The following is a 27,904-nucleotide window of genomic DNA, read 5'->3' on the forward strand; positions in this document are numbered from 1 at the left end:
GCTTATTCAAAGGCTCTTTGAGACAGTAGAAAATGTATCTAATCACCGCCTTTTTTCTCTTTCTGTTTTGTTCCTGTCGCGCGCTCCTCACGCTTTTTGAAGCGATATATGTAGGGGAAAATGGTACAAAATGCACCCCTGGGGCAAAATGGCCTTACTCATAAAATCACTCATATAATCTGTTGCAGTACATTTATGAACGAATATTACCATTACAATTCATAATTAGTTATCCATCATTGAGCTCCATTGGAAAAATTTAGCAAAATCCCTTCATATTCACTCAAATTTAACGATTTGCTATTCTTCCACCACATCCGTAAGATTGCAGTTCAATCAATTAAGAAAAAACAAACAACCATGCGTTCACCATAATTTTACATGCAATTGAGTCATTTTAGACCACCATTCAGGCGTTTTGCCCCAGGCCTATTTTTGAAACATTTTTTAAATGCGTTAGAAAGTCATGAAAACCTTATTGTTTTGAATAAGAGATCATTGTGAAATGTAGCAGGGTTTGTAAATTTTGCATCTATACGTTGAAATGGTTGGGTATTTTTGTTTACATGAACGAAAACATCGAAAAAGCTTAAGGGGTGCATGTTGGACCGTTCTCCCCTAGGCATCAAACCGATGTGTTTTACTACATCGTCACCAAACCGTGCACTGCCAACAAAGAACGCTTTGACTACCTATACATTGCCGATTGCTGTTAGAACGGATGACCTACACATACAAAATAATGCGTGTGTGATGCATAACAAAGATAACAAAGCGTTCACGGCTGAAAGTGCTCGTGTCGAACAACATGCGGTGGGTCGTTTCGGTATCGCAGAGTTAAATATAACGCGTCTCCATCGCCGCATTTCGGTTGCCTCATATGTGTATTCGTACATAATCGTCAAATTTGTACAAAACATACGACATATGGGCAATACATTTTTTTTGAAATTTATTGACAGTTGAAATGTTAAAGACAAAATAGCTACCTGTGGAGTGCACATGTTGCACATATGCGGACGTGACGTCTCTGGTTGACAGCGGTTGACAGTTTTATGAACTACCTTGAACTCGCTTTGAAGACGTTCGCAAGATTGGTCCACTTGGCCATAACATAATCATAAAGCAGCCATCAAGAGGTTGTTATGAAGATCTAAGTTTTATTGTTAGTCTTGAAAATTTGCTCTCCAAAACTACTATTAATGCATAGTTAAACTTAAAATGTTACTTGAAAGTAGTTTGCATGCACTCCCATGTTAAAAAAATTTCCCTACGTAAGTTTTATTTACTAAACACTCATTTTCGACTTCAGACAATAAACTGAAGGTTGGCTTCCCGTACTAAACGGACGCCATTGAATTGCTTTGCTCTTTTGTTTTTGACAACTAGGGAAAGAGTGGATGAAAGTGAAGAGAAATAATAACTCAAAAGTAAGTTTAAAAATACTCAACGCTGGGTATTTTTTGAAATCATGATGATGATGATGGTCCCGCCACATACCCCTACAAAGGTTTGAGCTAGACGATTTATCTTTAAGATAATTCATTGAATTTAATTTTTCAACAATTTAATCAGATTTGCAAAACAAAACAAAAACGATCTGATTACCATCACAGAAATTAATTTCATAACTTTCCATTACTATTCAGCAAAAATGTGAAATGTAAAAAAAAACTGTTTATTTTATCCACAGATTCTTATAAGTATCAGTAGCGATGCTTCGCGTTCATAAAAATGCAAAAATTGTGATACCCTCGCACATACTCTCGCACAGATTTCAAAAGTTCCACCAAGAATCACGTTTTATGTTATTACAAGTAACGTTAGCCACTCAAAAACATCAATAATACAGGGTGGCCACCGAACCGGGAAAAACGGGAAAAGCGGGAAAAAGACGGGAAATTGAAGTCACCGGGAAAAAAGCGGGAAAAACCGGGAATTCAGGACATGTACCGGGAAAAAAATAATTCTCGTCAAGTGACATTCAAACCCTTTTAAAGTTTTTAATGGAATTGATTAGATTTACTGTTTAATATTTATTATTCAGTCGCATTCTAACTGAATTATTTGAATACGCCACGTTAGTGCGTGTGCGAGGTACAAAAATTAAGTAGATCCTTTTCCCAAATTTAGTTTGTGCTGTTACTAGATTACAGGGTTTTCAAAAATCGATCTCAAAAGAATGAACAACGATAAAAGAGAGGCGAGAACTGTTTCGAATCATTACAAACCATTAAAACAAGTTTATCGAAATTTCATGCAAGTGCGAGAAAAACAAAATCTGATAAGCAGTCCCCTTCGAGAAGTGATGATAAAACGCCTTGTTCTCGCTCATTTTGTGTCGGGGACCAGATTTTTTCATTCTTTTTTGGATTCAATCCCTGCTAGATCATTTTGATATTAATTTCGAGTGTCTTATATCATAAATACTGTGTTATGAGGCAAGTCTAGAACGAATATCGAAATATTCATTTTTCTTGAATGAATGTATTCAACTTTAAGTTATTCTTCTAATGTCTCCAAGCTCGCCTTTAGAGGTACGAGGTACCTCTATTACTTTCTCGTATTTTTTGTAATTTTCAATTGCGCAGAATTCGAAAAAAGGAATATGGTGTATATATTTTAACGGTTCAAGAGTTGTTTAAAATTATTTTTAAAAATTCTACAAATCATCAAAAAATTGTATTTTTTAAATACTTCGGTATATTGTCTGCAATATTCATTACAATAGATATAAAATATCTCTAGTTTAGTATTTTTCCACAACTAATCTCGCAACTAACCTGATATAAGTGAAGGTTATGATGGTGAAAGATATACTCTAAGATATTTTTCAACTTGTTACACGGAACATAAGGAATAAGTTCCAATTTTTTTTTTTTTGAATTCCAATCTTATAATATTGAATGGGATCGTTTAAACTTTTTAATAAGAAATCCAAGATCCTATTTTAATGGATAAAAAACTGAAAAAAGTAAACAGAATTCTAGAAATTTAAAATGTAAAATTGATTAAATTACGAATCTAATTGTGTTCTTCCTCACATAACTTTGCGATAGTTTGAAAAGCTTAATAAGTTACTCAGGAAGGTATTCTTTGAAATAGTGTGAATAAAATCAAACTGAGAGTTGAACATTGCAAATATTTCGGCTACCGTCGTCGGTGGTGGCAATGGGTAAAATGGGGGTGAGAACGGGTCACTGTTTCAACTACTTAGACTGCTTGTAGAATCTATTGAATGTATCGGAGGGAAAAAAGACTAAAATATAAGAGACTTTTTTTTAACGATTTGGCTCTACGACCCTACAGACTCATTGTCACCCCCGATGGCGGTATACTTTAAAGTATTATACGATTTTACTGCTTTCTGACCTGTGAACATTATGCTCTAAGAAGGAAGAACCACACTAGACTGCAATGCAATGTCCATTGACTTTGCAAGAATCTTACGAAAGTTTTACAACCAAGAGAAACGTTTACGAAAGTTTTGCAAGTAAGAAACGAATCATTATTGTAATTACCTGCTAATGTGGTATTACCTTATTGATTTAAATGCCGGTTGTCACTAACTACATGGCCACGAAACGCCCAATTTCAGTGTGCAAGTTGATTAAAGCATTTCATATAACACACGGTTTTATCAGAGAATAAAACACCTAGTAAAACTTCAAAAACCGGGAAAATAAAAACCGGGAAAATTTGACAAAATTTATCGGGAAAAGCGGGAAAAAAACCGGGAATTTGAAAAGCGAATTTCAGTGGCCACCCTGATAAGAATCTAATAAACTATGTCGTTGTCAACAAAATCAAAACTTGTGTTACCGCTCCGTCGATATCAAAAGTTTCGGTATCAACCGCGGAAACCAAACTCTACTAGATAGCCTATTACTAATCCGCAGAATCATTGAAACAGCTGAAAAAGCGCAAGTCTGTACATAAATTTAAAAATCATTCATATGTGCTTTACGCGCGCGAGACTCAAACTTTTGTAGACTACACAAGAAAAAGGTCAAATTACAATTACGTCAATAAATATAAAATCCATCATCATCATCGAGGCGAACAAAATAGTTTAGTGCCTCAATAATTGAAAAACACAATTGTCCAAACAAAATATCCGTAGGTCAAACTTCGTCAAGATACAATAATTAATGATTTTAAAAAAGTCAACTAAGTAGCTGCTTAAAATACAGCTTTTACATGTGAAACACAAAGTCTCTTGAATTGTGATAATGTCGTTGCACGTTTGATATGTGTAGGCATCGAATTGAAATCATTGATACCTTTAAAAAACAAAGAATTTTGTGAAGCTCCATGCAAAAAGTTAGGTGTTCTTACATCTTCCGCGTTTCTAGTGTTATATCTATGAATGTCACTTCCTCTTTCAATTCGATCACACAAATATCGAGGCAGCAAACCATTTACTACTTTAAAAATGAACACCATTGTTAAATACACAATTCTTTGCTTCACTGAGAGCCACTGCAATGCATCCAACAAAAAAGTTGAGGAAGTGAATCTGTTACATCTTAAAATCAAACGCATAATCTTATTCTGCAAGCGCTGCAATCTCGATATTTGTGTTTGATTTGCTAAAAACAAAATGGAAGGGCAAAAGTCCAAGTGAGGAGAGATGATTGATTTGTACAACTGTATTTTACTAGCTGTATTTAATTCGTTTTTCAGTCGACATAGGATTCCATACTTCTTGGCTATTTTCTTGATGACATTGTCAATATGATAAGAAAATTATTTTGAGCTTTTTAGTGGAATGTTTTCACCTGTCATAAGACGAGTTTATACAATCCCATTGAATTCCACCACTTAATTGTATCTTGACAGATACGTATTTCGACCTCAACAGTAAGGCCGTCTTCAGTGTCTCGTACTTGACTCGACTCAAGTCGATCCACAATTAAGTGGTGGAATTCAATGGGATTGTATAAACTCGTCTTATGACAGGTGATTGTCAATATGTTGGTCAAATTTCAATTTATCATCAATAATCACGCCAAGATATTTAATTTCCTGTACGCGATCAAGAGTCTCGTCATCAATTTTCACAGAGACATTATCAATTGAACGATTTCATGAAATAACCATATACTTTGTTTAACTAATATTCAATTTTAACTGTTTGTACTTCAACCATCTACTTAAAGAATGCAAATCTTCATTCAAGTGCTCAATCGCTTCCTCCAGATTTTGAGCTGCAATGAATATTACAGTATCATCAGTAAACAAATTAATATCACTATAACGTAAGACCCGTAGCATGTCAATGATGTACATAATTACCAAAAGAGGCCCTAATACACTTCCCTGTGGTATACCAAGGTCATTCTCCACGGGACACGACACATAATCATTGAAAGCAGTCCGTTGGGATCTGTCAGACAAATAGCTTTCAAACCATTTGTATGCAGAACCCAAAATTCCAAAGCGCTTAACAGTTTTCAACAATAAGGGCCGAGAAATTGTCTCAAAAGCGCGTTTGAGATCCAAAAACACAGCTAGAATAGTATCTTTACGTTCCATATTTTCTCTCCATTTAGATAATACCAAGTTCAATGCAGTTTCACAGGAATGACCTTCACTGTAGCCTGATTTTTCCGGTATTAACAAGTTATTACTATTTAAATATGTAATTAGCTGTTAAAGGCCAGGCCACAAGTTCTAAAATTTTCTCTAATGTGTGCAACATGTAGATGGGACGAAACTCTTCGGCTTTAATCGTTCCAGCAACTTTTTGTATTGGAATCACTAGTGATTCTGTCCTTCCAAATATGCGGCACGTGCCCAGTTTGTAACGATTCATTTATAAGGTCCAGCAAGTTGCGTCCAATGACATGAAAGCAATCTTGAATAACTCTAGCATTAACATTATCAACTCCAGCCGTTTTACCTAAAGAAAAGCAAATGTTTTTAAGTTCTTCAAAAGTAATAGGGCGAAAACAATCTAATCGACAGTTAATATTTATCGGCTGTTTTATTTCATCAGGCTCATCCACTAACTCGATAGATCGGTTAATGGATAAGACACTATTGACGAAATAATCGTTGAATTTAGATGCAATTTCTTGTTCTGACTGTTCTAATGTGGCATTTAAAAGCTATGGACCGCGGCTTGCAACTACTAGGCTTTCATAATGATTTCAATATTTTCCATAACTCTTTGCTGTTGCTGTTGATGCTGATAAATTTTCCTCTGAATATACTCGCATCGTGTACGTGTCAAAGATTGCGAATATTTGTTCCGCGCTACCTGATACCTATTCCAATGATTTTCATTAGTAGTTCTTTGAAACTTTTATACAATTTATCTCTTTTACGTTTCAGGCGCAAAGATCTAAATTATACCAGCTGTTAGAATTATGCAAAGTTACTAACTTCTGTTCTATTAATTGATTGGTACAGGATTTCAAAACGTTTGTGAGAACAGCTGATCTTTCATCTATATTACCGGAATTTTCTTGAAAATCCACGTTTCTTTCGACAAGACCCGAAATTGCTTGTTTAGAGTATTTTCTCCAGCACTTCATTTTAATTAAATTACTATCATTACTATTATTGTCGGTAACGTTAATGACTAGCGTTTCATGATCGGTTACTTTTAAATCATTACTCGTTTCGCTAGTTACAGAATCAAAATTTGTATACACATGATCAATCAAAGTTCTACTGTGCTGGGAAATACGCGTATAAGAATTTACTTTTTGTTTTAAATTGAAAAAATCCGCTAAACGATTCAAATGATTCGAATTGGAATCGTCACGCCAATTGATATTAAAATCACCAGCAATTACATTTAATTTACTAGGATTTATAAATGACTCAAACCAGTATTCCAAAATCTCAATAAAGCGCTGGTCACTTGCACTGGGAGAGTGATATAAAACACCATAATTACCCATCTTCATGCCACGTACAACTGCAATGCCTAAGAACCAGTTTCCATCACAGTTTCCTCCATCGTTTAATTGAAGCTTGAACTGAACTGATTCTTTGACATAAATAGCAACACCGCCAGTGTGTCTAGAATGTGATAAACAAGCAGCTACACTATAACCCGGAATGCTATACTGATCAAATGCTTCAATGTCGACTATATGAGTTTCAGATATAAACACTAAAAATGGACGTTTATCTTCTACAATCTTACGTAATGCAACGTAGTTTGTAGACAAACCCGCAATATTCAAATACAAAATATATAATTTGCTCACATTTCTACTAGAACTTGGTTGCTATTCATTGAAACGTAAGCTGCTCTTTTTCCGTTCAACTAATCGCTTATAAACACTACACTCAGTACTGAAGGCACTGTGGTTCACGTCCAATTTCATTTTACGCTCGGAATTCATTTTTTTCTAATTTCGGGAACAACAAGGCACCGATCAAACCTTATGTTAACTTTTCTCGCGGTCAACAAACAACTATAAGTCTCTTTATCGACTTCAATAACAACATTGTTCTTGTTATATTTAAAACGTGGATTTTCATACATTCTTATTACTTTAACATCATTTATTGCGATGTCTTCATTCTGATCTTTCAAAATCTGAATGAATTCATCGGAAGAAAACTTATCGCACATTCCCATCACTTTTAGTCTAGCATCGATGAGGGAACAACAGCATTAAAGTTTTCGCCCAAATCACTTTTAATACCATTTTCACAACATCAACATTAAATCCTGTTGCACACTCAGCAATAATAGAGCCGTTTTTCCCGTTTCTAAAGTTACTGATCCTGTGTGTTTTTGGATCCAGTTTACTATTCAAAAATTTCCGAGTATCATCGCTACTCTGGTTGGACTCTTTCGGTTTAATCACAATGACCGGACGAGCCTTACGAGTGACCTTTACTTCCTTACACGGTTGTTTTCAAAAACCCATTAATGGGTGAAAAAACACCCATTTTCGCTAGAAGTGTCTCTCCCCATTTAATGGGTAAATCTAGTTTACCCATTAATGGGTAAAAGGTGTTTCTGTCAATAGATGGGTATAATTTTACCCATCGGACTGAGCAATTTTTTGATAAAAATGGGTAAATAAATACCCATTTTTATGAACAAATTTGGGAGCATTTTAAATTCGTTGAAGTTAAAATAGTTGAAGTTAATTTTTAAAAATTTGGAAACATGCATTTTTTATTCCTTCATAATATAAATACAAAAGAAATATTATAAACACATAATAAAAATAATACAAATATAATATCAGCCTCTTTCGCGTAAACACCAAAAGCACCATGAGCACCGGCTGCGGATGATGACGGTCCCGGCTGTCCAGATTATAAGCTCGGTTATAAGGTTTTGATTTCATATTTCTTTCCACCTGTTGAAGAAAGTAAATGCATTGTTAATATTAATATCAACCACTGTTGAATGCAAATGAAACAATAAACACCTAATTTTTTCTCCATCTTGCTTCGTCATGTATTGAAAATAATAAAGAAGAGCGTTCGAATCTTCATCTAGTCGAAAACCTGATACGAAATAAGTGTAGATTACCAAAATTTGCATTCAATATATATAAATCAATATTTACAACTACTTTTTCACCCATTTTTCCTCTTCCATGCAGGTTGTTAAAATGGGTATTTTTTCACCCATTGGTCAGTATAGAAAATTACCCCTTTTTTGACAGTTCGTCATGCTACCAAAAAATGTATACTTTTTTACCCATCAATGGGTAAAGCGTTCTAACCGTGTAGGCGCAGTGACTTTTTTCGTTACTTTAACGTTATTTTTCCCAACATTACTTTTAACAATATCCGCGAAACTAACATTTTCTGGCATTGCAATATCAGATGTATCGTCAACATCTTGTACCTTACGCTTTTTCGTTTTGGGAATCAAATTAGGCCCCGTAGCCTTTCGCGATGTACCTTGCATTTCATTCATTACAGCTAAATTTCTACTCGGGTTAAATTGAAAAATAAACATTTCATATTTTCCATTTCTTTGCTGATCGAATCTTTGAGACCATTAACAGCCTCGTTCAAAACCTCAGATACATTTTTCTGTAATTTCTCAATACCGATTAACAACGCGCTGTCTATTTGGGCAGTAATGTGATTCCGAATATCACCGATCGAATCAGAAAGAGAAGAAAGTTTCTTCATCTCTTCATCGAAACGAATGGTATTCGGAACCTGTACATTCTGTCCGTCGCAAGATCGACTAGATAGACAGTCACAACACTTGAAAAAAACATTTGTATTCTCCGTAATCAATCTGGCCGCTGCCTTCGCTTCAATAGGAGAGCAGCGGACATGAAAATATTTCTCACATTGAAAACAACACAGTGGGAAATCGTTGATTGCGATCCCCACTTTGCACTTTTCGCACTCCATCCTCTACACAGCAGTGGACTCAAACATGCAACAACACACTACACGATCCACAGAGACGAATAAAAGAAATAGGGCAAGCAAATGAACAACAACAGCTTGCCGCGCGAAGCTATAGGTAAAACTATGGCTTCACGGGATGCTGTGTTGAGTAATAAATGTTAAATTAAATGAAAATTTGGCACGGAGGCTAAATGCCTCCTACTTATCCTGATACAGTAACAAAAAGGGCACACGATAGAAATATTTTTCCCGCGGCACAAGTTCACTTTCACACGCAAAAATTAATTTTTCTTTCCGCACAGAGGCAAACAAACCATCACCACACAGAATGAAATGATCATCATGAACGACATACTATTTGCGGCGTGTAAAGCACATCTCCGGACCAGCATGGATTTTATCCTAAATGGTCAACTGCAACTAATCTTACACAATTTATATCACTATGCTTGCAAAATATGAACTCCGGTGCACATGTCGATACAGTGTACACCGATTTCAAATCTGCATTCGATCGAGTTGATCATGGAATACTGCTTGCTCGGCTTGAGAAATATCCAAAAAATCATCTGCTGGCTCAAATCATATTTGACAAACCGACAGCTTGTTGTGAAGATAGGAACGGAAACATCCAACATTTTCACTAACCCATCTGGTATGCCCCAAGGCAGCAACCTTGGCCCGCTTTTATTTCTGCTCTTCATCGAGGAACTCTCCACAGTGCTTCCAGAATGCCGAATATTCTATTCCATAAAAACTAACGAATTTCGTTACCCGCTATACCTTCGATCTCTGTTCTGTGCCTTAGTGAGGTCAATACTAGAATCCAATGCCGTTGTATGGTGTCCGTATCAAGCGACTTAGATCGATAGGATCGAAGCAATTCAACACAAATTCGTCAGATTTGCTTTACGTGGTCTTCCTTGGCGTGATCCTTTAAATTTGCCACGATTTGAAGATCGCTGCAGACTTCTTGAAATCGAAACCCTTGAGCAAAGAAGGAAATGCTCACAAGCTGTACTCGTAGAGTAAAATATAACGCGCCTCCATCGCCACATTTAGGTTGCCTCATATGCGTATTCGTACATAATCGTCAAATTTGTACAAAACACACGACATATGTGCAATACATATTTTTTTTTTAGAAATCTATTGACAGTTTAAATGTTAGGGACAAAATTGCTGCCTGTGCAGTGCACATGCGCACGCGACGTCTCTGGTTGACAGCGGTTTTATGACAGATTTATAAACTACCTTCAACTCGCTTTGAAGACGTTCTCAAGAGTGGTCAACTTGGCCATAAAATAATCATAAATCGGCCATCAAGAGGTTGTCATGAAGATCTTAGTTTTATTGTTAGTCTTGAAATTTTGCTCTCCAAATCAGATAATAATGTATGGTTAAACTCAAAATGTTACTTGGGAATAGTTTAACTACCATTTCGAAAAAAAAACTGAAGGTTGGCCTCCCGTACTGAACTGACACCGTTGAAATTCTTCCGCGTATCCAAAGGAGTCGCCGAATTCATACGTCCATTCAGCCGCTACACAACACATAGCTTTGGAAATTCAACAACGTGTAAAATTGCTGCCAATACCCAACAAACGAATTAAAATTCGATATTTTATTAAATTTGACTGAATTTTACTAGCAAGACAGTTTGAATTTAATTCGATTCAAAATAACAGTGAGAAATGAAAATAAATTCAAAATCACAACATATGTTTATCTGTGTATTTCAGCAGACGAACTTCAACCGAGATTTGCACAGCCGGGATTCAAAGATTCGATTCATTTCGTGATTTTCCTAATTCCGGGAATTATTTTTTGAAATCACAAAAGTTCAAAAAAAAATCAAACCTCTTCAGTACTCTTCAAATAAGGATGCTAACTTAATCTGCTCCAACAGGAAACTCTGAATATTTTCTGTACATGTCTGTCACAGAGAGATATTTATTATGGAACTAGAAGTCCTGTCGAACTTCGTCTCGCCAGAAATTGATTATTTTCAAAATTTGTGTTCAATTTGTATGGAAACCCACTCCTTTAGAGCGGGAAGGGGTCTCGAATTATCATAGATACATTGCCTTCAAAAACCTCTGTGTGGCCCCAAATGGCCGGAGCGAAATGTTATGAGAGCAGCTCTCCGTGGGTGTGTTGGCACGCCACGGAGGTCTGACCAGAGGAGCCCGAGCCATGGCTTGCTGCTGTTGATGTATAATCACACGCTGATGGTAACTTACTCAAACCCGACAATCTCCACATATCAAATTTGGTTCCATTTGCTTAACTACTTCTCGAGTTATGCTGAAATATGTGTTTGATTTGTATCCTAAAAATTATCAAGAAAATTTGTGAACAATTAATTTTAATTTCCATTAAAATCATAGAAATCCCTGAAGAAGGTGAAATATACACCGAAACGTCGGATAATAGATGCAATAACGTTTTAGCTGCTTTATAAGACTGAAAGAGCCTCGTCCACCAATTTTTGAAAGTTGCTAATGTAAGACTGTACTCATAGTCTGCCCATCCCCTTGTCTGTCGTACCCCATAACAAATGTCTTCCTCGTGTTGCCCATTTCAATGTCTGTCGTTAATCTCTTCCGTATGTCTTCCTCTCGTTGTTGTTTTCCAAGAAAAAGTGTGTTTGTCCCGTTACAGATGTGAAACATCGCCAAGAATGTCAACTTTGTGAACATCAGCATCGTAATTACTTAAGACCCTTAAAATCCATTGCTTTTCCTCTATATTATTGTATTCCCCTACCTCGACGCTTCACGGTAATGAGCTTTCCAAATAAAAGAAAGATTAAAAAAATGCAACAACTATGAATTGAATACTAGATTGCTTTTTCATCTTTCCCTGGCGTTTTTTGAGTGGTTAATTTGTACTTTCTTTAATTAGTGTTATGAACATTTCTCGCTTAACTTTTCAAAAGGACCCAAGTAACATTTTTTTCATGAATTAATTTGAGTACTGCAATCAAAAGCTTTCATGTTGTTCTGTTGATTGCGCTATTCAAATTAATTCATGAAAAAAATGTTACTTAGGACCTTTTGAAAAGTTAAGCGAGATTTGCATTAGTACCGTCAAACGGGGTGACTTGCAACACTTGGGTTTTCCACAAGTTTTTGTTTTTTTACAATAAAAATATACCCAAACATTGACCTATGTTGTCACGCATCCCAAGTTTACATTGTATTTGTTGTGCCTAGTTGGTATTTAGGTGAAAATATAGCTCACTGTTGTTTTTTTTGTATTATTTTGTAAAACTGTTTCGTTAATTGAAAGTCGAACGTCGAAACGAACGAAATCGTAAATTCGTGTAGCAAACTGAAAATAATTTCACCAAAATCGATCCCCTCTCCAGTTACAATACTTAATTAGGTATGTAATTCTGCATAAACTATAAAATAATAAAATTGTTTGTTTTTGAAATATCAACTTTTTTGAAATTTGTCCCCCTGCGGGGTCGACTTGCAACAGCTGATGCACGATAATTTTATGTTTCAAAAACTGTTTATTTTTTGAACTTTTTTTAAACTAGCATGGATTTTATGTTACAGAATTCCTTTACCGTGCCGCGAAACTACAAGAAACCTCTAATTTTTCAAAGAAAACTTCGATGAAGGCAGTGATAGAAGTTAAAAAACAAATTGTTTATCCGGGAAACCGCTTGGCGGTACGATTTGTCCCTAACAACAATTTTCATTATCCTTATACAGAAAATAGTAAAACTAAGACTTAAGGTGGTCAAACAGTGTTGAATCCCCTAGAAGATCCAACACTTGTGGATGTTTTACTGCTTGCTGCGAAAATGCGGTTGCAAAATAATGATCTTAACATAATCGTGGTAATTTGGTTGCCTGGGAGAGGAAAACCGTTTTAAAAACAACTATATCCAGGGAATGGTGATGGTGCACACCATTCTTAAACCGACATAAAGCACTTTCAACCTTTCAAACCGATGACTTAAAAATATCAATCGATCCGTTGAAATCGTAAAAAAATCGGAATGAGGGGAGGGGGGATCCCTCAAGTAAGGCCCCTACATTGACAGTGGTGAAGAATGACCCAGGATGAAAAATCACTATGATTAAGTTGTTCTAAATCATGTTATGATTGAATTCGCAGTAGGGGTGGCTTACAACACCCATCATTTTGATATTATTTTCATATTTTCATTATTGTTATATGTCTGATTATATGTCTAATCATTAATATTAGGACGCATTAAAAGTATCATGTACTAGTAGAATGAATGAATCTTTTTAATTCAGAATTATTGAAAGAGAAACTAGAAAAGTGTTGCAAGTCTCCCCGTTTGACGGTATGGTATTTGCTCAAAATTATACATCCGCTACTTTTACAGCACCTTTTATAGTACCACATGGTACAACTCTCTTTTGGTGGCCAACATACCTACGGTTAGTAAAGCGCACGATCTGATGGTCCATATTTGGAATAATGCTTATGACGTAAAGGAACTCCATCTAGCCATCTGTGACTAGGAACTGACCATATACGACGTTGACAGGTTTTGATCATTTACAGATAGCCCCTCCCCCAGTGTGAACAATTGCTCATATAAATTTACAAAAATGTGTATGAACAACAATTTCCCTAAAACTGTCCTCGTGGTACATGGGCAACCCCCTAAAGAATGCGCCAAGGGGCGTTTTTACGGACCCAAACTGGTGTTCTAATCGTAAAAAAGAACGCTTCCAGACAAAATCATTTCGGTCGCGTCAGGCATCCAGGTGTCAGAGTGAGAAGCACCTCACTCCGTCAAGTTAAGAAGATCTGCTTCTAATTTACAAGCAATCGTCCGACAACTATCATTACACCGCATTGTCAGACGAAAAGTGGATGATCCTCGGTGAGCGCACGTTCATCGTCAGCAAGAACATCAAGTAAGTTCCTTAATTCCCTTTAATTTTTCAATAAACAAGCACTCTATGTTCAAAATCAATAAATTTCCGCCCACACTCAAATAATCAGTAAATTCAATTGAATCATTATTTTTTTCTGAAACTAACTCTTGTAAGACGATGATAGTTTGCCCAAAGCTCATAACTCAGTTGTAGTAAGCCTACTAGCTACTAAAAGTATAACTGCTTAGACGCGGAGGTACCCAGCTCGGGAAAAATGTTATGTTTGCAAAAACTTGGTGTACTATCAGTTTTGTATGCAGCATGTGTTGTCTTGACATTTTTTGGTTTGGATGAACATACGGCTTATAATCTTGGTTAATTTATTTTATGGTTAAATGTATGTGAGTTAACTTATTTGTCTATCTCCAAGAGAAAAACATCAATTTTTCTTAAAATTTTTTGAAGAAATTCAGATCGCAAAATATGGTCCGATTCAAACATTTCATGGGGACTTATTGCTCAAATAAATATCTCAGCCAAAACCTCTTTCTGAATGTCGATTGTTACTATTTTGAATAATACATCGGTGAGCTTTATGTACGCAACAGTAACGAATTGCGCTTGTGACCATGTATGATAAATTATCTCGAAAATTGTTTGTATTTTTCACTTTGAAAAATCGATTTGAACACTCTTTAGAACATAGTTTTCATAAATGGTTTCCGCTTTTAGATAAAGTTGTTAAAACTAATAATACCAAATAAATATCCAAAACATGAAAATTCACCACTTGTAAATATGAATCACAGCAACCCAATCTCAGATTGTACGCACGTGCCATAGTCATATAGTAGGCGTCGGTCACCCCTTCCATGGTTTCCATGGAAATGCAATCACGCTTCCTGCGTTTCAAGAATCCAGAGCAAAAATCATTCTGGGTGTATCCTTTTTCTGAAGCGGTAGTGCAACGTGTTTCACTTGAATAGTTTCGCAATGGAGTACAACCTAAGAACTGTGACCAAATCGTGCAAGAAATATCAAAGCCTTCGGTTTCCGTTGAAAATCTGGATTCTGGTCAACGCGGGCGGGAATCGTTCTCTGTTTTGGGACACGACGAAGCTGGCCATCATGGTCAATCCTGAGGCTTTGCAACACTATCTGGCCTCGTGTGGGTCAATTTTTGCTTTCAACAAGCTGGAAACCTTCCACTGGCTAATGGAATTCAATGGGTTCGAGCTGGATCGGTGCATGGGTGAGAAGACAGGAATTTTGCGGTACAAACATCCGTCCTTTACGGGAGAGAACCGCGCCAAATTCGAACAGCTGCTGCGTAGTCCACAACAACGGGAGGTGCAGGACGGGCGAAGAAGTAACTGCTCCATCCAACGGACGAGCATTTTGAAACAATCTGATACAGATAGGTCTGATTCTGAAATCATAAAGTCTCAAGTGTTCGCAAGCATTGCGCTAGAAAAATCCTGTTTACTGACGGAAATTGAATCTTTGGTGAAATCAGTTCGTGAAGCGTACAATAATCTGGCGAAGACGGATGGTACTGATGCAGAAGTGCCGATCATTGAGGTACCGGATAAGTATTGCGACGAAGCTGTTGCTGACATTCCACTGTACAACAAGCAGCGTATCATCGCTGGAAACTACGGACGGGTCAACTCAGAAGATTTGAAGCGGTTTTTCGGAGATTACTTTCCGGTATATGAAGACTCGCCTGGTAAGATTTTTTTTGTTCGGTGGTGTGTTTAATAAATTAATAGTCAATTTCAAAACAGGTCCGATGGATTCGGAAACTTTGGTGGACCAACCCAAAGAAAATTCGCCAGAGATGGCCACCAACGAAGTCAGCGAGGAAACCACAACTGAAGTAGACTTGACTTCGTCGCCGGAACCGACGACAAATACGCTGGAGACATTTGACTACCAGAATAACCAGGAGGCCATGAGGAACGATTTGAAGAATTTTAACACGTCCGATATGCATTTGCTGGGCTTTGGTGATGAAACGGAAGGTTTCGCTCAGGTGAAGCATAGCGCCAGTAGCTTGGCCGATACCGATCAAATGAATGAGGCACAGTTCCAGCTGTATTCGGACATTCGCGCAACTCTTGATATGCTGAATCAGATTTAAATGATTTGTATGATAGATTTAAATACTTAATATAATAATGATGGGTGGATTCCAGTCATTCTTTCAGTCATTTTCTTCTTCTTCTTCTTCTTCAATAGGGCACTGCACGGACTGCTTTGTCTCTTTATAGCTGCAGAGAAAGTACTTGACTCAAGTCGAGTCAAGTACGAGACATTGAAGACGACCAAACAGTTGTGGTCGAAATACGTATCTGCAAAGATATCGAAATAATTGGTTGAATTAAATGGAGAATACTTAACTCGTCTCAGACGGTTTAATTCAACCTGTCAAACCTGATAGGATACGAGTAAGATAACATGCCCTTTATTTTTTTTTTGCGTTTGCGTAGATCAAATAAAAAATCTTTGACTGCGAAAACCTGATTTACCTGATTTTTTATTTGTCGATATTCCGCTTAATCGATGGTCCGCTCAATATTGATTGAGGGAAAGTTCACTGTAATCGACAATTTTGTTAGCTCAAACTTGGCACCTCAACCAACTAATTTTTATTTATTGTTTAAATCTTTTGGATTGACATTTATTGCTTGAAAGGTCAATCTTCATCATATTTTTTTTCCAATACTGGCGGTTGATAGAAATTGTGGCTTCTTTGTTTGGTAGTAGCTTTATGAGTATTGAATAGAAGCGAGATGTGTGCAGGACGAGTTCATAAAAGCCAACAAAAGACGATGTGGTTTTTGTTAAAAGTTAAGAGAAAAGAAGGACATTCTCCCCAGGGGTGGTACATTGTGGAAATCCATCAACGACGTCGGCTCTGGCTGATTTTTCACGTGGGTGTTGTAATGGTATCATCTATGCTAGAAATTCTTAATGTTTTTCTTTCGAGGAAATGTTTACATCGGAGACGTGAGAGCATCAGCTTCAACAAAAACACTTTTAGCAAAGTAATAAGTTCGCAGATATTAATTAACTAATCTAAAGGAATCCTAGGAATACTACTTTGGATTAAAATCATAAAACTCTGGGGTGATTTCAAAATTTCTGAAGGCGCCATATATATTGTTAAAAGAACACAGATGATATATTTATTGTATCATGGTAAAATGGAATTCTGATTTTATCTAGCTACTCCTGATTTTATTGCGTTTTCGGTCGAACAAATGTTTATAAAGATTAGCAGTTCATCAACACAAAATTCATATGTTGATGCTGTTATCTAACATTGAGTCAACAATGAGAAAAATCACCCCGCAATTGCGAGCTTATCAGTTTTTGTCGATCTTATCTGTTATGCATTCGAAATGGATTACCGGTCTTCCCTAGCACGGTGTATCTATGGGGAAACATTATTTTTCAAAAATCAGTATCTCTGAAACACCCACCACGTGAAAGTATATGCTCTCCTCTTTCATATAGTGGGTAAACTAAAATGTTCTATCGAGCGATCTAGAACAGCGGTTCTCAACCTTTTTCTTGAGAGGTACCCCTTCGAACTTTTGCATGATTTGAGGTACCCCCTCTCGAAAGAAGGCTTCCAATCCTCTTGAAAACATAATTCCGAGCCCTTTGAAGGGGAGCTCCTTTAAGCTTTTTAGTCCCTTTAGAGAAGGCTTCCACGCCTCTTTATTAGAGACTTCTGAGCCTCTTGTAGAGAGGCTTCCGAGCCTCTTGAAGGCGGTTTTCGAGCCACTTAAAAGGAAGCTTCCGTTGCATCTTGAAAGAACGCTTCCAAGCCTATTGAAAGAAGAATTCTGAGCTTCTTGAAGCGGGGCTTCCGAGCCTCTTGAAAGGAGGCTGCCGAGCCTCTTGAAAAAGGGCTTCCGAGCCACTTGAAAGTAGACTTCCAAGCCTCTTGAAAGCAGGCTTACGAGCCTCTTGAAAGAAGGCAACCTAACCACTTGAAAGGAGGCTTCCGAACCTCTTGAAAAAAAAACTTCCGAGCCTCTCGAAAGGAGCCTTCCGATCCTCTTGGAAAAAGGCTTCAGAGCCTCTTGAAAGGAGGCTTTTGAGCCTCTTGAAAGAAGGCTTCCGAGCCTCTTGAAAGAAGGCTTCCGAGCATCTTGAAAGAAGGTTTTTGAGTTTCTAGAAAAGAAGGTTTTTGAGTTTCTAGAAAAGATGGCTTTGGAGCTTCTTGAAAGGAGGCTTCCGAGCCTCTTGAAAGAAGGCTTCCGATCCTCTTGGAAGGAGGCTTCCGAGCCTCTTGATATGATCCTTGATAGGAGGCTTCGGGGCCTCTTGAAAGGAGGTTTTTGAGCCTCTTGAAAAGAAGCATTCGAGCCTCTAGAAAGGCTCTTGAAAGAAGGCTTCCGAGCCTCTTGAGAGGAGGCTTCCGAGCCTCTTGAGAGCAGGCTTCCGAGCCTCTTGAGAGGAGGCTTCCGAGCCTCTTGAGAGGAGGCTTCCGAGCCTCTTGAGAGGAGGCTTCCGAGCCTCTTGAGAGGAGGCTTCCGAGCCTCTTGAGAGGAGGCTTTCGAGCCTCTTGAGAGGAGGCTTGAGGCCTCTTGAAAGGAGGCTTCCGAGCCTCTTGAGAGGAGGCTTCCTAGCCTCTTGAGAGGAGGCTTCCGAGCCTCTTGAGAGGAGGCTTCCGAGCCTCTTGAGAGGAGGCTTCCGAGCCTCTTGAGAGGTGGCTTCCGAGCCTCTTGAGAAGAGGCTTCCGAGGCTCTTGAGAGGAGGCTTCCGAGCCTCTTGAGAAGAGGCTTCCGAGCCTCTTGAGAGGAGGCTTCCGAGCCTCTTGAGAGGAGGCTTCCTAGCCTCTTGAGAGGAGGCTTCCAATCCTCTTGAGAGGAGGCTTCCGAGCCTCTTGACAGGAGGCTTCCGAGCCTCTTGAGAGGAGGCTTCCGAGCCTCTTGAGAGGGTGCTTCCGAGCCTCTTGAGAGGAGGCTTCCGAGCCTCTTGAGAGGAGGCTTCCGAGCCTCTTGAGAGAAGGCTTCCGAGCCTCTTGAGAGAAGGCTTCCGAGCCTCTTGAGAGAAGGCTTCCGAGCCTCTTGAGAGGAGGCTTCCGAGCCTCTTGAGAGGAGGCTTCCGAGCCTCTTGAAAGGAGGCTTCCGAGCCTCTTGAAAGGAGGCTTCCAAGCCTTTTGAAAGGATGCTTCCGAGCCACTTAAGAGGAGGCTTCCGAGCCTCTTGAAAGGAGTCTTCCAAACCTCTTGAAAAAAGTCTTCCAAACCTCTTGAAAGGAAGCTTCCAAGCCTCTTGAAAGGAGGCTTCCAAGCCTCTTGAAAGGAGGCTTCCGAGCTTCTTGAAAGGATACTTCCGAGTCTTTTGAAAAGAGTCTTCCGAGCCTCTTGAAAGGAGGCTTCCAAGCCTTTTGAAAGGATGCTTCCGAGCCACTTAAGAGGAGGCTTCCGAGCCTCTTGAAAGGAGTCTTCCAAACCTCTTGAAAGGAGTCTTCCAAACCTCTTGAAAGGAAGCTTTCGAGCCTCTTGAAAGGAGGCTTCCGAGCCTCTTGGAAGGAGGCTTCCGAGCCTCTTGAAAGGAGGCTTCCGAGCCTCTTGAAAGGAGGTTTCCGAGCTTCTTGAAAGGAGGCTTCCGAGCCTCTTGAAAGGAGGCTTCCGAGCCTCTTGAAAGGAGGCGTCCGAGCCTCTTGAAAGGAGGCGTCCGAGCCTCTTGAAAGGAGGCGTCCGAGCCTCTTGAAAAGAGGCGTCCGAGCCTCTTGAAAGGAGGCTTCCGAGCCTCTTGAAAGGACCTCTTGAAAGGAGGCTTCCGAGCCTCTTCAAAGGAGGCTTCCGAGCCTCTTGAGAGGAGGCTTCCGAGCCTCTTGAGAGGAGGCTTCCGAGCCTCTTGAGAGGAGGCTTCCGAGCCTCTTGAGAGGAGGCTTCCGAGCCTCTTGAGAGGAGGCTCCCGTGCCTCTTGAGAGGAGGCTTCCGAGCCTCTTGAGAGGAGGCTTCCGAGCCTCTTAGAGAGGAGGCTTCCGAGCCTCCTAGAGAGGAGGCTTCCGAGCCTCCTAGAGAGGAGGCTTCCGAGCCTCTTGAGAGGAGGCTTCTGAGCCTCTTGAGAGGCTTTCGAACCTCTTGAAAGGAGGCTTCCGAGTCTCTTGAAAGGAGGCTTCCGAGTCTCTTGAAAGAAGGCTTCCGAGTCTCTTGAAAGAAGGCTTCCGAGCCTCTTGAAAGGAGACTTTCGAGCTGCTTGGAAGAAGGCTTCCGAGAGGTGTAGAAGGTTCTTCTAATCCTGTTGCAACGAAGCATCCGAGTTTTAGTGAAAAAAAAAATCATTTTGTTCATTCGACGTTTTGTTCGTTTGATCTTTTGTTCCGCAGCCCTTCATACATTGTGCTGATTGTAGGCAGGCAGGATTAAATTGGGATTTATTGATCGCATTACATATTATGTACAATATAAATTTTTGAAATAGAAAATACACAATTATCAAAACTTTATCAATGAATTTTGATTGAAATTGTAATATGTCCGCCATTACGCATTTTTGTCCGAGGTACCCCCTAGGGCCAGCGAAGGTACCCCCAGGGGTACATGTACCCCAGGTTGAGAACCGCTGATCTAGACCAATTTTTATTTTTTTCACTATTTTTGGTGCAATCTCCATTGAAATCTCAAATGATAGCCGATAACCCCCCCCCCAAAAATGTTTGGAAAAATGACCCCCGTGAAAGAGGAAAACCTATACTTTCGTGTAGTGAGTGTTTTGATTTTGAGTGTGAGTGTGTGATTTTTTGAAAATAAGCTTTTTCGGACAAACACCGTGTTAGAACTTATATAGTGCTTCCTATATACCTATATTTTATATAACCAAAATACAGTGTTTAATGGCCTCTATCTATCTAAGGCTTCTTTGCATTGATAGCTGTTTTATATTTTCCTGTGTAAATATGACTAGATCTAGATCTCTAGAATACTGGGACTATATTATTGAATATAAAAAATTGCAGTCGGGATGCAATTTTTTTATCTGTCGCGTTTATTTGACAGGCTCAGGCTCACAGGCTCACACTTAACGGAGCCGAGACTCTCGAGCTCGAGATTTACAATCTATCACCCCTATTCTTGTTTACGGACGAACGAAACTTTCGAACGAATGCAGTTCGTTCGAATCCCTGCCCCATTTGATTTTGCTGGCGTAAACGAGAATGCACATCAGCTTTCGTTCGAAAGCGCACTCGTACGTAAACAAGAATAAGGGTGTATATCATTATCAGCAGTTAGTAAGGAGAAAGGGACATAGACCAAGATACTCATATCTATTGAAGGTTAAATTACGAAATTTCAGGACGGACGTGGTTGGGATTAAGGTTTGTGATATTTTAGCTGCTCTTCCGGGTATTTGACATCAGAATGGTGTAGCGTAACATAGTGTAGCACGGCTCGAGTTATGGTTCATTAAGGCATCATCATCCGGATGGCCAGGGCTTCATTGTACATCGAACAACAAGACAAAGAAAAGAAAAGAAAACTGAGGTCGAAAAAACGGACATAACATAATTGAAAATTTAAATATTCATACACGCAATAACGAACATAGATGGCCTGCTTACAAACCACATCTCCTAAAACACCTCTTACTTCCCGCAAGGGTTGTTTACCTCGGGCCGGGATACAATTATATGTATTGTCATTAATTTTTCAACAATATAGCCATTTGGGAACATCCAAAAATCCATACAAAAAATATTACATATGAGGAAGGGAGTGATCTTCCCTATGGCATAAGGTCATTTGGCATTAAGCCCAATTTTTAACATAGTGGAAATTGAGGACCTTTTGGCTTAACGGACATTTTGCATAAATGATTAGAGAGATATTCTCACTGTACGTGCTTTTGATTTCTTGAATTCAAGACCAATAATGATGCCGGTCACGTCCTCATATAGTTAATTTAGTATTAGAAGAGGAAAATTAGTTCGACACTCATTGCAGTAAGAGACCGAGGAATAATTGATTAGATAATCTATGGGAAGCTATGGTAAGCGACTAATGAATTGCATTTAGCCTCTCTAATAGACACAAAAAAATAAAAATAACTCAATTTGAAAATAATTACTATTGGTAAAAATATTAACACAGACAAACAGACGTTAAAGCTTGAGTAATTTTCTCGAAAATCTATCGTTCAGTAACTTTACCACCACCTTACGTGTACATTGCACGAAATGAACCTTAGTACAACAACGTCAACAGATCGCCCTAAGATACAAAGATATACGATGCGCGTGCCTTTGAATGTAAAATTCGTGAACAGTTGAATTTGAAACGACCGTTAAGCACATGGTCGATGGAAATTTCATCAGTATTATGTCTGTTTGTCTTTGGTATTAACTTCTAAGGAAGCGGACCATATGACATAATGTAATTTTTCATAAAACCTTTGGCATAACATATTGTGTCTTGCATAAAATTATGACTTTTGTAATCCCCAAGTTTTTCCACAATACAAATAAGGGAAGAGAGGAGATTGGAGTGTGCCATGGCTGAAATCAGAAGTCCTTTTTTTCCTTGTGTCATTTTTTCAATTTTCATTTTTCTTTTCTCTAAAATGTCCTGGAAAAAGCTTGTAAAATATTAAACCTAAAATGTGTTAATTAAGTCTTCAGATAGATAGATTTGTTGTGCGTTGTGTGCAGAACTTGTGCTTTCCAAATTTTTGACAATCCGTGTGTAGACATCATGAAAGACGGATAAATTTGCTGTTTGCGATTACAGAAGATACAAAAATGCACGGGAAATCATAGCCAACGGAACCCCGTGAGTTTTTTCCAAATTATTTTACTAGTTTCGATTGATCATTAAATAAAACTAAAAAAATAAGATTTTAATTGAACTTATATTTTTATTATTTTTACTACTTACAAATCATTTGCTTTGAATGAATATATTGTGTATAACTAGATATTTTTGCTGATTGAACTCTATTTAGTTTCGTTAGCAAAGAATAAATCAAATCAAGGAGAACTAAATGTGTCACCATGTAGCAACGATAATAATTCGTCTTCCCATGTTTCTATCTAATTTCAGGGCTTACGAATACCTAGCTGACATTTGTCTTTAATTAATGATTTTTGTTAAGTCCGCACGTTAGGGGCGATTCAAATATGCCGTCCGCTACTTTTTGAGATTTCTAACCCCCCTAATGCTTTCTTGTATGCCTAGAATATGTACTGTCACAAAATAGTAGCCCCCCTCTCCCCATAAAACATGTGGCGTCATTATTAAACGACCCAAACTTTGATTTTTTGTTATTATTGGTTTAGGTGAGATCGGAGACCCATAGTGATGTAAATTGGATAGTGAAACAATCCGTTCAGTACAGATTTGTTCGTGTTTTGTATTGGACGTAGAACGATCGGAGATCGCGTCCAGACGTGTTTTTTCAGTAAGCAGAATGATCGGCCGGTCATCGAAATTTTGTTCTGCTTTGTGCGGTAAGCAGAACGATCGGCCGGTAACCGAAATTTTGTTCTGCTTCGTGCGTGTGAGTAAATTAATTAGAAAGTAAAAGTGTAAATCGCGTCCAGACATGTTTTCTTCAGTAAGCAGAACGATCGGCCGGTCATCAAAGTTTTGTTCTGCTTTGTGCGGAAAGCAGAACGATCAGCCGATCACCGAAATTTTGTTCTGCTTTGTGCGGCCTTTAATAAAAAATATAAGTTTTGTTTTCATCGATCAAACTACACGCTATACACGGCATACCGTTTGCCAAAACGAACCCTGCCACACCCCCCATATATCCAACATCCCAGTGATTTCTCGTGGAAGTGCAGATGACTCGTCGGCTTCTATCAAAGCGAGTATCACGTCAACAATTTCCTACCTATTCCCTAATTGACCTGCATTCGGACACGGCCGGCGCTGGTATTGCTTATATTTGGGTCACCAGTTCTTACACATTGAAGATGATGTTAGTCCCAAACTTCATCTGTTGGTTCTCTGTGTAATTACAGCTGACCTGGCAATAACGGAGTAGCAACCGTGGGCGGTCAATCATGCTCATGCTCATGCTCAATACAAATAAGGGAAGATCCATAAAGTACGTCACGCAAAAATGGGTGACTTTGGACCCCCCCTCCCCCCTTCGTCACACTTTTTGTATTAAACCTCTAAAATTTTTGTATGAGTCGTCACGCTGCTCGGAACCCCCCCTCCCCCCTAGGAGCGTGACGTACTTTGTGGTCGGCCCCATAACACTCTTTTAACAGAGTATTCACTATCTCGCTCCATCTCGTAGCGGCTAAATGTTCAAGATTTTACGAAGTAACTTTGATTTTCTTAGACGCTTATCAGGCTATCTGTTGCTTATTTTGGGTTACAAAAGATTATGATATTTCCAAAATATTTCCAGTCAAAATTCCAATGATTTCCTTGAAAATTTAATTCAATTTTCCGTTGAAATTTCGGAAAGCTTTCCGTAAAATCTGAGAAGAACTTTCAGAGGAAATTCCGAAGAATTTCTCGTCGAAATGCAAAGAATTTTCATAATCCAGTTGAAATCCCGAGTAAATTTCTGTGAAATTTAGGAAGATTTTTTCTAAAGTATTTAGATGCACTTCCGGAAATTTCAAAGAATGCAAATTAAAAAAAAAATCATTCTTGCGAATTTCGAACAACTTCTTGTGGAAAATCTGAAGAATTTCCTGTGAAATTTCCGACGAATTTCTTGTTGAAATAAAAAATTTCAAACAGGGAAGGCCGTTTGGTTTGTTTTGCCGAGCAAATAACTAGACCGTAACTTATCTGGTCCAAAACCATTTGGCCGAAATATACGACCGGCAATGTCGTTCGCCGGAGCAGGAATAGGTCATTTGGCCGAAAAGGCTGTTTGGCTGAAAATTTCAGCCTGAAATGGACATACCGTCTTATCTTATTCTTATTATTGGCATTACATCACCACACTGGGACAGAGCCGCCTCGCAGCTTGGTGTTCATTAAGCACATCCACGGTTATTAACTGCGAGGTTTCTAAGCCAGATTACCATTTTAGCATTCGTACATCATGAGGCAAAAACGATGATACTTTTATGCCCAGGGAAGTCGAGGCAATTTCCAATCCGAAAATTGCCTAGACCGGCACCGGGAATCGAACCCAGCCACCCTCAGCATGATATAATACCGTCAATAGTTGTATTTAACCGATTTGGTCATTTGAGCGATAGGACATTTTTGGTCAAAGGATCTGTTAGCATTAGAGCAAATGATTTTTTCGACTAAATCACCAGCTCGGCCGTATATCGCTTTCAGCAAAATGACATTTTCTGCCAAACCATTTTCGACCTAATAACCGTTTCCACCAAATAGAAGTCGGCTAGATAACTTTCGGTCTAACGTGTCATTAGGCCAAGTGGCATTCGAACACAGGGTTTTCCGCCGAAGGTAGTTCGGTCGAATATGTCATTTGGCCGAATTAATTATTAGGCCGCAATCCATCTGGCTGGACAAGTCATTTGGCCGAAAATGCCGTTTGGATGAAATGATCATTTGACAAAACCGTCCATTTGCCTGAAATGAACATACGATCGAAAATGTCGAACGACCGAATAGGTCATTCAGCTTAAATGGTCGTTTAGGAGAAAGTACCATTTGGCCGACCCGGTCGACAATTATTGACCATACTATCCGTTCAGCGAATGGCATTTTCGGCAGTATGACCCGTGCGGATAAATGACATTTTCGGTCCTTTTCTGCTAAATGAACCTTTCGGTCAAACGTATGTCGCTTTCGGCTAAATGACATTTTCCACTAAACTGTTTGCGACCCAATAATCGTTTCGGACAAGTGGAATTCGGCTACATGGCTTTCGGTTTAATGTCTTATTCGGCCAAGTGGATTTTCACCGAGTGACTTTCGGCCATACGACCCATCCCTTTTTTGAATAATTTCCCGTGGAATTTTCGAAGAGTTTTTGTAGGAACAGCAGAAAATTTTTCGTGGAAATTCCGAATAACATCCCATAGAGAAAAAAATGCCTCTACAAATTTCAAAGAATTTCCTATCGAAATTCCGAAAAATTTCCTGTGAAATTTCCGAAGAATTTTCTTAACAAAATTCTGAATAATTTTTCATTAAAATTTAAAGATTTTTTGTTCAAATCCATGTTTTGAATATTTTCCTGCGGAAGCTCCGACAAATTTTATGGGAAATTTACGATTTTTTTTAATTTCCGGAGAAATTCTGAACAATTTCCCGTAAAAATATGAAAATTGGAAATTGAAAGAGTTGAAAGAATCTCTCATGGACATTTTGAAGAATATCACACGGGAATTTCAAATTTAACTAAAGAATTTGACTGGAAGATTTGATATTTTTGGCCTTCACAGTCTTATAGTCAAAACGATAAATTTTGTATTACCCGACGTTTCGGCCTTTTGTCTTGGCCTTTTTTTAAGGATGAAAATGTCTATCACCTATATGAAAGGCCGAAACAAACGTCGAAAACAAAACTCGTCTTTATAACTATTTAGGACTGAGAAAGCCAAAGTTTCGAAATTTAGGCGATCGTTATTTTCAGTGGATGTGATCTCTTCTTTACACGCGTTTCCCCGGAATTAGGTAATGGTGGATGTGATTCCTTCTTTCAGATTACGCATTTGTCTGGAATAAGGCAATGGCTTATGTCATCCTTGTATGAAAGAAAATGGCGTTCGCACGCAATAGGACAATAGTGAATGAAGATTCTTTTTAAATAATTATGTGTCCACAATGGTGGATATGTTTCCTTCTTTGAGAGAAATGCATTTGTCCGGTATAAGGGTTAAGCAATGCAACGCGTTGCAAAAGTGGAATTTGACAGTTCATTGATAACAATTTTTATTCCTTTACATGAGCAGCGTCGCAGGTGCCGATGACGGTGAATGTGATTCCTTTTTCAAAAACAGCGTGCTTGCCTGGAAAATCGTTATAGTGGATTTGATCCCTTCTTTAAAAGTACGCGTTTGCCATAAATAAGGCAATGGTAGATGTGATCCCTTCTTTGGAAGTGCCCGGAATGAAGTAATGTTTGCTGTAATTTCTTCTTTGGAAGTAAACGCTTGTTCGCTATAGGGCTAAGAGAATGTTGTTGTCCCTTTTACAACACGCGTTTGCCTGGTATTAATATGGACGTTATTCATTCTTTGGAAACATAAAGCATATGCTCGATATCTTTTTCTATGAATTCACAATAATAAAAATTAAACAATAAATAAATCTGAGCCTACAAGCTCGGTGTTTTTATCAGCCTTATTTACACTCAATTGTTATTATTACAATATTATTCCTCTGGAAAGAAATTTGCCGCTTATGCTAGCGGAAAACTCAGCGATTAGCTCCGGGTCGTTCTGGCAAGTGTAACCATGGCCGACATACCACATACTGCAGCTCATTTGCTTTCGAATAACAGAGATTCAGCCATGCGGTTTAACGGTGAAATCATATCAAGATCTGTTTTCCGATGAAAAACGATATGCCGGGGTGTACATACCAACAGGACCAACAGGGCGCGAGAGCATTATTTTGTCGAATGATTTCGGTTCGATGGAATCCGCACCGGGATCCAATTAACGCTGCGCAGGTAATTATTATCGGATGGCAGTTCATCGGAAAACTCCCACGGCTAGGAAGCTCGTGTTTCAAATTCGACGCT

At 38.6% G+C, this 27,904-nt stretch overlaps 2 protein-coding genes across 11 annotated transcripts in view; both read left to right on the forward strand.

Annotated features, from left to right (window-relative positions):
• The window catches only part of LOC134218211 (myocyte-specific enhancer factor 2), a 289,827-nt gene that overhangs the window by 94,403 nt on the left and 167,520 nt on the right, over positions 1-27,904 (forward strand). The gene's annotated exons all lie outside the window — the stretch shown is intronic.
• Positions 15,160-16,437, forward strand: LOC134214133 (uncharacterized). Its single transcript, XM_062693557.1, has 2 exons — positions 15,160-15,966; positions 16,025-16,437. The coding sequence occupies exons 1-2, from the start codon at positions 15,231-15,233 to the stop codon at positions 16,378-16,380; spliced, it is 1,092 nt and encodes a 363-aa protein (XP_062549541.1). The 5' UTR covers positions 15,160-15,230; the 3' UTR covers positions 16,381-16,437.

The sequence above is a fragment of the Armigeres subalbatus genome, chromosome 2 (genome assembly GCF_024139115.2).
Source record: "Armigeres subalbatus isolate Guangzhou_Male chromosome 2, GZ_Asu_2, whole genome shotgun sequence".
NCBI classification, from domain to species: domain Eukaryota; kingdom Metazoa; phylum Arthropoda; class Insecta; order Diptera; family Culicidae; genus Armigeres; species Armigeres subalbatus.